The sequence below is a fragment of the Argiope bruennichi genome, chromosome X2, assembly GCF_947563725.1.
Source record: "Argiope bruennichi chromosome X2, qqArgBrue1.1, whole genome shotgun sequence".
Classification (NCBI taxonomy): domain Eukaryota; kingdom Metazoa; phylum Arthropoda; class Arachnida; order Araneae; family Araneidae; genus Argiope; species Argiope bruennichi.
Window position 1 is genome coordinate 113,477,064 of NC_079163.1, and position 13,248 is coordinate 113,490,311.

Genomic DNA, 13,248 nt, shown 5'->3' on the forward strand with positions numbered 1-13,248 from the left:
CAAAACAAAATTAGAACATATTTTGATAGCAAACATTTTTATGTATATATAAGAATAAGAAATGTAAGAAAAACAATCAGATACATGGGTTTGAAGGTTAATTTTAAATTAAAATTACTTTAAAATTAGTACTTACTTAGTTACAGTTTCTTTGCTTCTTGATTTGAAATTAGTATTAATTTACAATTCCTGACATTTTTAAACGAGATCAACAACAAGGCAGAGTGGTGGCTTGTGGATTGCATCTGTGGGGATTCTTTAACCTATAATATTTTGAACAATAATGCATTTTGACTTAATTTAAATTTTACATATTCTAATTAATTTTGAATAATTTAATTATTAGCCAATGAAAATAATAATTAGATTATTAATTTGATTGTAAATTAATACTAATTTCAAATCAAGAAGCAAAGAAACTGTAACTAAGCAAATTCTAATTTTAAAGTAATTTTAATTTAAAATTAGCCTTCAAACCCATGTATCTGATTGTTTTGCTTACATTTCTTATTCTTGTTTATGAAGATTTACTCAAACGCGGCAGAATAATACGAAATCATGAAAGTGCAAGATAAAATAAACACACACATGCAAGAATAAAAATAATAAACTAATGTTGCTTTAATATTTATTTGTGAAAAAAAATTATAAAACAATGTTTTTAGTTAATTTTTATCATTAATTTTCCTTATAATTATTATTAATTTTCCTTTTAATTATATTCAAAAGTCAGACTTTGATAATTTTCTTTCTATAGAAAATCATTTGTAGCGCCGCTTCTCATGTCCCTGGAGGGGAAGAAAATGCTGCATTTATGACAGTACCTTTCTCCCCTCACAAGCGGTGCAATGGCACAAATGCGCCTTGTTACTGCCCAAGTTGCTCCAAAGTTTGTATTCGCTTAAATTTTTGTTGGCTTGAAGAAGTTTACTCTTCATGCAAAGAGACATACAATTTTTTACTGCATTTCCTCTGAATATTGTGAGCACTAAAAAAAATGGTGTTCGGTTGAAGATGTATATTCGGATGCCACGTGCAAAATCAAATTAAATTAGTGGTTATACAATGAAAGCGTTGGGTGTTCTGTAGTTCCACCGCATTTTTGCTCGAACTGGTCCTGACAAGACGGGAAATATGTTTTCTTACACATAAATTCTTTCACAACGCAAAGCCAATTGCGAAAAGGTGAAATAAAATGTTTTTCTTTACCAGAAAATGTGTTTTCACTAGTTTTGCTTTTAACCTATTATATTTTATTTTAAAAGCTACCTGTTGAAGAACAAAGTTGCATCGCAACTGTTCCTCAGAACTACATTTTGGAGCTAAGATAAAAATAAAAGGATCTAATACATCATTTTTTCTCGTCTTTTTAAACCGTTATCATTTTTTAGAATTCCTACGGTATATTTACAATAAAAAGATATAAAGTCCTTACGTAATTGAATTATCAAAGGTTTGAACAATGCTTTCAATCTGTTACCCCTTATCAATATCCTTTGTCTATACCAAAATTTAACTAGGTAGAACAATCCCACCATTTTTTTTTGGGGGGGGAGGGAAGGTTGGGTAGTGCCAATTTAGGTTTCTTCTTAACATATGAACACTGCTTAAAATTATCTGACCTTTCTCAAAACAAACATCGCACGGCTTCAAGTGGAAAAGCTTATACGAAATTTCAAATCAACCAATCGTTATTCAGTGATGTAGTAACTGAAGGACGACAAGAGGTAGCTCATGTTCCGGACTATAAAATGAAAAATATCAGGGCGCGAAGTTTTTAGAGCCAAATATGTTGAGGGACCGGAGAAATACTAACATGCCCAGGTTCCATTTACCCAAATTTTATCACTGATGAACATCGAAGGAAGGGTGAAAAATTATATTCTGCTCCGAGTACCATTTACTCTTGCTACGCCACTGCCATTGTCCCTTTCGGGATCATGAGAAATTTTCTTGATAAGTTGAAAGCTATAATTTATTCACCCGAATTTTTCTATTCTATAATTTATTCTATTGCATTTAGCAAATGAAGTAATAACCCCAGAAATGCAAATTCTGCTATTAAAGGGGATATAATCTAAATGAACGATTAGAAGGAACACGTTCTGAAATAATTTTTTAGTATTCTTTTAGGCACCATTTAACGCAAACGTATTTTTTTAACGATTTTTTTGGATAGAAAGATCTGTAAGAAGAATTTCATTAAGAATATCTAAGCTAATGGATCGTTAATATTATTTTTACCTAGCCCTAAGTGGAGATGAGAGTTTATCTTTTAATAACCGTGTGATGAATTTTTTTAACTTGTTTTGATTAGTGTACTAATAATAATAAGAAAAAAATTCATTAAGATGAAATCGTAAAAGCTTAAGGTACAGAGAGAAATTCTTAAGAGTAAATTAAAATTTTAACCATATAATTATGTTTTTTAATAAAATTATTGAATATTTAAGAGTTTTCTTCATATTAATGTTTAGCGTGGTTTTATTTCTTTATATTCTTTAAGCGCCTCTCGCTTTCACTATTTGATTTGATCTGCATATTTCTGATTTAAAAACTTTTAATTTTTGGCACAGTACAAAACTAATAGTGTATTATATAAAACAAAAAAAATTTATTTTCACTATTTTCTATTATTTAGTCTTCAACATTTTTTAAGATTTGTTATAATTACGATTATAGAAGCTTGTTATTATTTTATTTTGAAATTTTCTACTAGAAGACGCCCTTCAATAAGAATTTAATGAAAAACTGTCGATTAAATGACAGTTATGTTCTGTAATTATTAAGATATTGTATTATCCTTAAGAATGTACTATTGTTCAAAATCTCAAAACTCTCATTCATTAAGAAGTCAATGAAAAATCAATTGTAAATTACATTTTTATAATCAAGAAAGAAATCAAATTAAATAAAAACATGCAAAAAACTTAGCATTCACTTTTTAATGAATAATCTAGCATTATAATCGGTGACATCACAACTACTAAAAATCCAAAAATAACTCTTTGTATCTTACTCTGTTGTTTGAACAGCTTTTTCAAGGATTTTAAAAAAATGTTAACATGTTTTTGATTAAAAATAATAATTTTTGATTTTCTTCTATTTAGTATACAAATAAAAGTCTGTTTTAAAAAACTTCATTGGTAATTTCTATATTTTAGTTGAAAATTTTTATAATTCATTAATATTAATATTGTAGAAGCATGTGATCATTTTGTTTTGAAATGTATTACTAGAAGGCGTCTCTCAATGGAAAGCCAAATTTAATAAAAAAAAAGGGTTTAAATTATAACTAAATTTTGTATGCATTAAAATATTGTATTATAATAGGAAACATACAATTCTTCAAAACCTCAGAATTCTAGTGCATCAGAAAGTGAGTGAAAAATCAATTACAAAATTCAATCTTTACTAGAATGAAAGAAGTCAAGTTAAATAGAAGCATTTAAAAATCTAGCATTCTTTAATGAGTAATTTATCAGACAAAATTGATGAAGAATGTCCAAGAAACCTTTCCGTTTCTTGCCCCATAACTTGAATAGCTTTTTCGAAAACAAAAGAAAGAAATGAAACAAGTAGACATTAAACTTGTTTCACGCAGAAATATGGTCATAGAGGTTATCCCGATGAACTTTATTCCAGTTTGAAATTTAAGGACAAAAAAAAAAAAAAAAAATATTTCCGTGACCTTTGCTACTTCCGAAAAGGTAAGCTCTCACAAAACATCAAGAACACTTCTAGTCTGGGTCAGAAATATTTTTGAAAGACTCAAAAACGGGACAAAAAACTTTCGGGGAGGATTTTTTTATTATTATTATTAATCTTATCAAAAGTAATTTTCATCATTTTCTAAAAAAAAAAAAAGAGCATACACGATTATTCCGCTCTGAAAACTCCACTGTAGAATTTGTAGGAGAATGTAGTAGAGCCTCAATCTTTCGACCACCCTAGCTCTGAAAAGAAACTGAAATCTGAGCTAATTGTGTTTGTGAAAAGCGTGAGGTTTACTCTTCTATTGTGAGGGGAGAGAGCGGGTGCATTCATTCTTCCGCTTTCAGTTTGCCAACTGTCCCCTCAGCTTACCCCCTTACCACCTCCCATTCATTGTCGACTTTATGTTGATCACAAATAAACTTGACCACAGAATTTGAGTGTCAAATGAAGAATAAATATTTGTTAGTTACTGAGACGGTAGACTATTATAGTCTCTCTCTCTCTCTCTTTGTAGGTTATTAACCACTTTCATTTAATTTTACTTGTCCCATGTCTGCAAAGGTGGAATTTTTTATCCGAATTTTAATTCTCCTCCTGATATGCTTGAGTTTTTGAATTTTGTGTACTTGTTAGTTCTCGATGATAATATTCAATTTTAATATTTTCAGAAATAATTATCAACTAGTCTATTAATTAAATCAAATTTAGATTCCATAAAAAAAAAAGAAAAAAAAAGAAGCTACTTGAAAATGAATTTGGAAAAAAAAAAAAAGTGATTTTAAGATTTCATAACATTTACAACAATGTATTAAAATTAGAGACCGAAAAGTAGAAAATAATTAAAATAAAAATCTTCTACTTTAGTGTACTAATGCAAGTGAGGTTTTAAAATCAAATGCTATTTTACAAAGAACTAAGAAACGACATAGTAAGTATATTGCAATATAAATTGATAAAATAAGTTTTAGAAAGTTTTTTATGTTAAATACAGATACTGTAGAATTTGTAGGAGAATGTAGTAGAACAAAAATCTTACTTAATTCTTTTACAAAGGTTTTATTCTTGAATTCTAATTTTTTTTTGTGTGTGTGTGTGTGAGAGAGAGAGAGAGAGAGAGTGTAGACAGAACTGTAACCAGTTATCTGAGTTGAAATTCGATGTGTGAAATTAATAATAAAATTGTTATGTGATTTGCATTTTAAACTAATTTTATCAACGGAAAGAGGTACTCGAATCTCTTCATTATACAACGAAGCTAAACAGAAAATGGTTATATTGTAGAAAAATACGGTTAAAATCGAAAGCAAAACATTTCCAATTTTTATTCATCGGTAAGAACATATAATGTAAGCAGATTTTGATTTGAAAAAGCATTTATTTTGTCAATAGTGGGGAAATTATGTGAATATCAATATATTATGTCGCTTATGTGGACGTAAAATCAGGCCGAATTTTTCGTCATTTGGTGACAACTCACACGTTCGATTTGCCTCACAAGCGAGACAAGCTTTTTTTCCCGTCACTGTTTGAAGCATGACTAACCACTCAAAATACTGTATCCTTATTGCTCAGGTATAAATTAAAATCATATCATAAAAATATGTAGCATCTTTTTACGACAAGATGGATTGAATTCTAGTAATAATTTAAAATGCACGAGAAAGTTATGAAGTTCGTATTATTGAAATAAGTAACAATAATAAGCTATAATGTAAATGAATTATTGGTAACTCCACTGTAAAAGTTTGTCTGGTTGCGCCGTACTTATATATGTTCACTTTGAGAAAGAATTATTTTTTATGCTTCACTTTTTTGTTATTATTGTAATTGCTTTCTATGTTTCATTTCGCAAAAAATAAATAAATAGATAAAACAGACAAATTGGACGTTTAATAATAATGACCACTCTTTTTTTTTTTTTTTCTATAACCGCAGTGAAATTGACAATGATAAACAATTCGTGTTGTGTTAAGAAACTGGACCAAATCACATTCGAAAAAATCACCTATTCGCCACTCTTTTCACTTATTAATTAATTTTTACTATTAAGTATCAGAAAAATGTAGAAGAAATTCAGATAATAGTTATATTGGTAGTAAATATGACATGTATACGTATTTTTAATAGCTATATAATAAATGATAGGATAATAGTAAAATTACTATTATTTTAAGCCTTTTTTTTTTTTTTCTTGTAAGACCGTAGTATAAAATGTATCTAGTCTCAAAAAATTTTGTTTCTTTATTTCAAAGCTATGAGCTAAATAAAAGAAACTGTAATTTGTTAAACAACTTAGTCTTAAAAATTACGCAAGCAAATATTAAAAAAAAAACCCAGATAAATGAATTATTTCTATTGTTTGTTTCATCTTGAATTTCTGCGAAAAAGAAAGAAAAAATAATATCTAATTCTATTTTATCCGAGGATTTCAGAATAAAAATGACAGCACATGATATTGTAAATTCTACACAAATAAAGAAAAGGTAAAACGAACATTTAAACCTCGTCAGTATAAAAAAAATGCACAAAAATTTCTGATTCACCGTTAAAAAAAACACAGAAAAGAGAAAAGAAAATTGCGTAAACATGCCGTAAACCACTGGCGAGCACGTACTGTTTGCTTTTTAAGCTGAAAAATATGCGAGCGTTAGAAGGCTTACTCTTTTCCCACTTCATTAAATCAAACATTTTGGAATACATTTCGCTAATGAAATGGAAAAATTTAATCCGTCTGGCTGAATTTTTTTTTTTTTTTTTTTTTTGTTCTTTTGAATTAACGTCGCTTTGGATGTATACCTATCAGACTATTATTAATTACATTATGAAATACTTATTTCTTTGAATTAAATGCTAAAAGCAGTTAATAAAAATCGTTTGCAGTTTTATTCTTTTTCATGCTTTAACAGGTTTTTCGGATTGTTCCGAGATTAAGCAGAATAATATGCGTAAATATAATACGAATTGCAGTCTCGCATTTGTTAGGAAAACAAAGCAGTGAATTTTGGTAAGGATTTTCAGGTCAGTTAAGGGCGTAAATACACAACGTTTCAGCATTTTATTAGAATAAGAAGGTGACATTTCTGGCAAATGAAAATGAAGCAGGGGCAAAGGTATCGTTTTGGTGCGTTTTATAAGTAAGTAGACATTCAGAATACATTTTACACTCGGTTGACGACTGAATTACCTTGTCTATGGAGATTTACTTTTTTTGTAATTATTAGCTACTATTTATTTTAGTAGTAGTAGCTTTTATTTTGTAATTATTCAAATACTTTTTGAACTCTTTGCTAGTAGCATTGTTTTTATATAAATTATTCAAAAACCTTTACTATTCGTTTTAACCATTCGTGTAATTATTAACTGCAATATAATAAGACATCTGATTCAGCTGTTGCTTTATATATACATGCCTGCTGTTTTCTTTTAATTGTGTGAATTTTTCTTTTCTTCCATTTTAAATTTCTTGTCGTTTTGAACTTCTGTCAGAATCTCTGCAAATCTTAATAACATAATTAGATCAATAACCATACTTAATGCAGTCTTATGATAAATAGAAAAATTCTGCAATTCATCTGAAATTTATGTCAAGATAATTTACTACATGCAGCTATTTCTTTTATTTTTTTACTATCGAAAAAATGAAGTTAACATGCGATTGAATCCAGTAACTATCAAACGTATGTAATGCAAATGTTGCAGAATATTCTTTTTCAATATCTTCCAGAAATTAAGCATGAAATAATCAGTTTACAGTATGAAATAATCAGTAATACAGTTTACTTATATTGTTAAATCTGTAGCCGATTTTGAAAAAAAGACATGTTCATACTAAATTCAATTCAAATTTGATAACATTTACTTTCTCATTATCGAAGTATATAATATGAAAAGAAAATACTGAAATGATTGAAAAATTGGACCTCGAAATTCTGATGAATTTCTACTTTTTAGCCTTTCCGAGTCCAAAAAAACTCTTTTTTTTTAAAAAAAATTATATCGGCCTAAGTACAATATCTCAAATACAGTAAAGCAGGTGGATGAAATTTCGGGTATTGTTTTCTCCTAATTTTAATTCTATTTCATATTTTCTGGCCAAATATGGCGAAAGTTTGATCGTCTGTTGAACTGTATATTGGCGTGTATATATAGAGAGCATACAGAGCAATATACCTGCAAGAATTTGAAAGCTAAATGACTTAGATAAGTGAATTTCGGTTTGTGTTATTTTTTGCCAAAATGGCAGATCTGTATCAAAACTTGGATGCACTCCGTAAAATAAAGTGTTTAACATTTTTTTTTTATTTCAAATAAAATAAAGTATTTTAACATCGAAAAACAAACTTGTTGTTGTAAAAAGCGGATAACTTATTAGTACAAAAATCTACTCTTTATTAAGTCTAATTGCAGACCTGTACCTTGTGGTTTTGTGTTTGTTCTTTAACAGGATTATATGCCAATGCAGCATCACCTTATTAAATGATAAACAAGAAATTAAATACGAAGCATAAAACGCGTCATACTATGCAAGTGTGCGAGGAAATCGAAGGGAAGACACTCCTACTGATAGGTCAATAAAATTAGCTCTTAAACAGAAGCAGATGGAAATGAAATGGAACAATTTCAATCTCAAAAAGCTTTATAACTTAAACTAATATTTGTAATTTGAATTGCGAAGGTATAAAATTAATAAATTCACTTATAAGAAAGAACCTTATATAGTTTATTGGTGTTTATTCTAGAAATTATAAAAGAAATATAATGCGGACAACATTAGGATTATTTTTTCGGTACAATTTCCGTTTGTTTGTTGTTTAAAAAATAAATTTAAGGCTTGTCGAGACATGTGGATTAAAATAATGCATTTGGATGTGACCATATTTTAACGAAAGAGTACTAAAAGTACTCTATTGTGATAAGAGATGTGATAAATGTATTCGAGTTTAATCAATGCTCATCATATCATAACTATATTATAAATTTCTAAATTAATTTCTATTCTGTGATGCTTTTTACTGTAATCACTTTTTTAAATACAGTAATGCCTCGCCGAACGCGGGATTGGCGTCATTTATGTTTCATATGCACTACAAATTTGCGTCTAGCAAGTTGTTTAAAAGGAAAGTGTTAGTTCAAATTAAGTTTAAACAAACCTACATATAGTAATTAATAGGGAGAATGAACTAGATGTTAAGGGTTTCTTTTTAAAAAAAAATAGAGATGAAACAATTATTTTTTTAAAAAAATTGGTGACTTTTATTTGGGACTGATTGATGTCACTCTTTTAAAAGTTTCTCGATAAGAAGTGCTCGTTTTCATTGTCGTATGTCCTTTTCTTTCTTCATTTGGATAGTCTCCATTGCAAAATTTGACAGTCCCTGTTTGTTTTTTTAAACAATTCTTGAAAGTTAAAGACGTATCTTATTTTCAAGATTTTTTCCCTTTCTCTTCTATGTATAAGATAAATGAATTTTAAGATGATTGTATATTTTTTTTTTCGAAAGAAGTAGAATTCTTGTTTTTAAATGTTGCAGAATTGGTTAGATATGAAAATTCAGATTTTGAAATTAAATTTTATCCGCCGAGTCTCCTCTTTCTCTTATCTAAGTCGAACTAAGTCTCTAAACAATTAACCCTCTAACTGGAACATACTTTGATTATTACTCGTTTTCTGAACTTCCGCTTAAAGGGTCCTGTTGACCAATATTTGAGTCTGAAAGTTAGAATGTTATCGCATGCTTAGTGACTTACTGGATAAGAAAGGCAAGAAATAGGTTTGCAAAAATCTGTTTATAAGACTAAAATTCCATTTCTTATTTTTAACCATCTGGATTTTAGCAATATATTGAAAATCGTCGTCAATGATAAAAAATGACAACACGTCGTAAAAAAAGTTTGCCGAAGTTTTTCCAACAAATTCTTAACTATTTTTCTCTTTTATAATCTAATTGGATGACACTTCCGGTTTCGGAAATCCTCTGTCACACTGATTCAATTAAGAATTTGCAGAATACTTTTTGAAATATATGTAATTTTTGTATCGAATTGTATCATCTTTGAATGATTTAATTTCATCTAATAATTCCATACCCATATTACTCGCAGGCTCGTCGGTTAAATGGGTAAAGTAAGATTACTCGTATTTTACTTCTAATCTCTTATACATGGTTTATCCGGCGGATTAAGTAAGACGGCAGCGAATACCATTTATTCAAACAAGATATTCAAAGTAAAGGATTTAACCTCAGTGAATCTATAGATTTCTTTACGATTCACTAATTCTACTGCGACTGGCCAAATAAATACCTCTTTTCAATACCAATTTCAGTCTATCAACAAGATGTTAATATTTTTTTTTAATAGAACAATCCCATGAAAGAATCTGACTCCTTAAAACTTATGAAGTAGTAACGTCGATCTGATTCTTTTAGATTATTATCTGATAAAAACTGTGATATTTCACTTATGAACATTTCTTCTGAAGACAGCATTGTAAAATTTTAACTAAATAGGAGCGTATGATATTTAGCTCGGAACTTCTAAAATCGCGATTTGCGTCTCTAAGTGGAGAAAATTTGGGGATTGGGGATGTTACCACACAACTCCCTTTTCTGATTTTGTGACATTTATAAGAAAAAATTTCTGAAGAAATTTTGTTTGAAAAGCATTTTGTTCAAACATGTTAAATGACTATTTTAATCTTCCTTTTTAGTTACAATCAATATTTCATTTTATTACTTTTGATCATTGGGTTTTTAATTTGTAACAGAAACGCAGTTCTGAAATTTTTTATTGCTGGAAAAGTATTAGGTAGAGAGATACTTCAAAATATCCTGGTGTAACCTTTTATATCATTTTTCATGTTAAACGCTTCTTAAACAACATTGCTTTGATTTACTTCATGAAATTAAATTCATGTTCCGCTTATTATAACTCGTTTTAACAGCTGTCGCATAAGCGGTTGACCGTGTCTAATATAATCAAAATCTGAAAAGCTGGCTGTTCCAACGTTATCGCAGTTAGTATAAGTAATAAAATTTGTTGGAAAAAGTTTACAAAAACATTGCTCTTTAAAGTTGATTTTTCATGAATATTCATGCATTTTTATTAAAAGAAAGAAAAATCGTCTATAAAAAGAAGGCAGAAATGGAATTTGAAATGGCCGTTAAAAAAATTGTCTGAAATATTTTTATTTTTACTGTTAAATGAGTTGAAATTACTAATTTCTTCTTGAAGATTTCATGAATATTGTTTTCCGGCTGTTTCTTTATAAAGATTTATTTTATTCTAACACAATTCGAGTTAATCATATTTAATCTTTGAAGCCATGGACGTAATTTATAATACAGTAATTATCAATAATTAATAGTTTCCTGACCATGGTTTAAAACGGATTTTCTTAAATTGGGGGCTGAGAAGGCCGGATTATGAAATAGGTAAAATAATCAACAATCTAAGGAGCCAGAAATTTGGATATATTTTCTGTAATATTAAGATATTAATTTTATCCTTTCATTTAATTTACATGGTCCGTGAGCTTGAATTGATTCAAATTAATATCAAGTATCGTTTAAATGTTAGAATATTATTTTAATATTCCTAAATATCTTTCACAGATTTTTCATTGTGTTATTACAAAAACTGTAAAAGATATTTTTTAATTACTAAGCAATATATATCCTATTTTTAATTAAATAATATTTAGCTATGTTCAAAAGGTTTTTTACCATTTCGTTTAAAACTGCTTTTCAATTTGAATCTTGAATTTTATATATACGAAATAAGGAAACCAAGTTTCTTAAAAGATGCTTGTAATTAAATGTCTTGTCAGTTTGCTACATAAAATTTCTTGGATATAGAATTAGAATCAATAAATATCTGGTATAGAAAGTTGGAGAGATCTCCGAAACTTGCATTGCCTCCCCCTCCCTCCCCCAGAGGGCGTAATACAGCCCTGGGCCTGAGACATAGGAATGAGTATTTTGAAACTGTTCGAATTTCGTGTTAAAACTCTTGCGTGAAATTTAAGGAAATTATTTAAATGCCTACATTATGTTACATTTGTTTTTTTATTTACTATTAAAGTGTGACTTAAACAAGTCACTTTAAAAACAAAACTGTACAAAAATGTACTTAAGATCGCTAAAACCTTTTTAAGATGCATAATGCAGCAAAATTTTCCAAGAAACAAAAATTATCACTGGCTAAAAATTCTTAAAAAGCCGGAAATTCAAGCGCTGAATGACTACATTCAACGCCTAAGTGTGTACTTCTTTACAGCATTCTTCAATTCATCTTCAAACTGACTATTTGGTTTATGATGAAAAAAAAAAGCGCTGATTTATTTTAAATGCATTAATGAGCTGCTACCATCAAATTATTTCAGTGATTCAATCAATTAATAAGACTACCATTATACTTCCTTCCGTATCCATAATTTCAGATTTTGTAAAAAAAAATTGGAATCGCAGTTGTTTCAATTGTCATGATTCAGTTGGAAGTTGTTCCATCCCTTTCTGCCTCTTGATCTACAAATTTATAATCCCATTTCAGGGCCTCTGCATCATAAAAGCCCAGCGGACCCCCGGTAGGAATATTATGACATAGCGCTGAAAATATGATTTTCCGTCTTGGTTTCCGAATTGGAATATGTCAGCTTGATAGTTGAGGGCCTTTCGCCCCCACAGGCGAGGTCAAAAGCATCGAATCGAAATCACCCCCTGTCCTTGGCATTTCAGATGGATCAGCGCGGCGGCCATGCGGTAGGTTCGTTTCTTTGGCCCAAAATTCAAACTTTCATAACCACCCAGAATACGGATTTCTAGAGTAAAAAGTAAAACTTCAGTTCATATGCACGATCTTTCAGAAATGTGAAACTGTGAGAGAGGGGGGAATCTTGAATTATAATCCAATTGAAATTCAGTTACGCTTGTTAATTTCCTACATTTGTCTAATATTTCTGCATTTCGTGTTATTTATACTTTGAGTTTACCGAATTCAGAAAATGAAATTCAAAATCTGTTTGTACTGTATTATGAATTGTTGAAAGGCTGCAAATGCGCTGTACCAGTTCTGATGAGATTAGTATTGGATTCTTGCTATTTAGTTCATTGTTAAATCTATTGTCATTTTATGAATCATTTCATTTATAAAATTAAATTGAAATTTTTGCCTACTTTTGAAAAATGCATCGTGCTAATGTATAGATAGATATACTTTGCTTTGATAAAAATGCAGAAGATTTGAAAATGTAGTAAGCACTGAAACAATCTGAATTTATTTTATATGAGCATTATATAGAAGCGATCCTCACATTCCCCATGAATTAAAACTTATATGTCGAAATCCTGTTTCACTAGTTTTCCATTATCGTATCTCAGATGTGAATATTAAACATATCCAGATACAAATGCTGAATTTTAAAGTTATTTAAAAAGCTTTCCTAGAACATATTTTAATTTCAAATCCCTTTATTGAGAGATGCGTTGACTAAAGTTATATTGCATTATATTATTATATTCAGTTCGCAATTAG

The 13,248-nt window shown here is 29.0% G+C and overlaps 1 protein-coding gene across 3 annotated transcripts in view; it reads left to right on the forward strand.

Moving 5' to 3' along the window:
- Positions 1–13,248, forward strand: part of LOC129959917 (fibroblast growth factor 17-like) — a 100,881-nt gene that overhangs the window by 39,010 nt on the left and 48,623 nt on the right. The window contains exon 1 of one of the 3 annotated variants that reach the window (XM_056072817.1): positions 6,739–6,851. The exons of the other annotated variants lie outside the window; for them this stretch is intronic. Coding sequence (XP_055928792.1) covers positions 6,805–6,851 — 47 coding nt within the window. The 5' untranslated portion in view covers positions 6,739–6,804. Of the gene's footprint in view, positions 1–6,738; positions 6,852–13,248 lie in introns of those variants that run through there. 3 annotated transcript variants of the gene reach the window in all.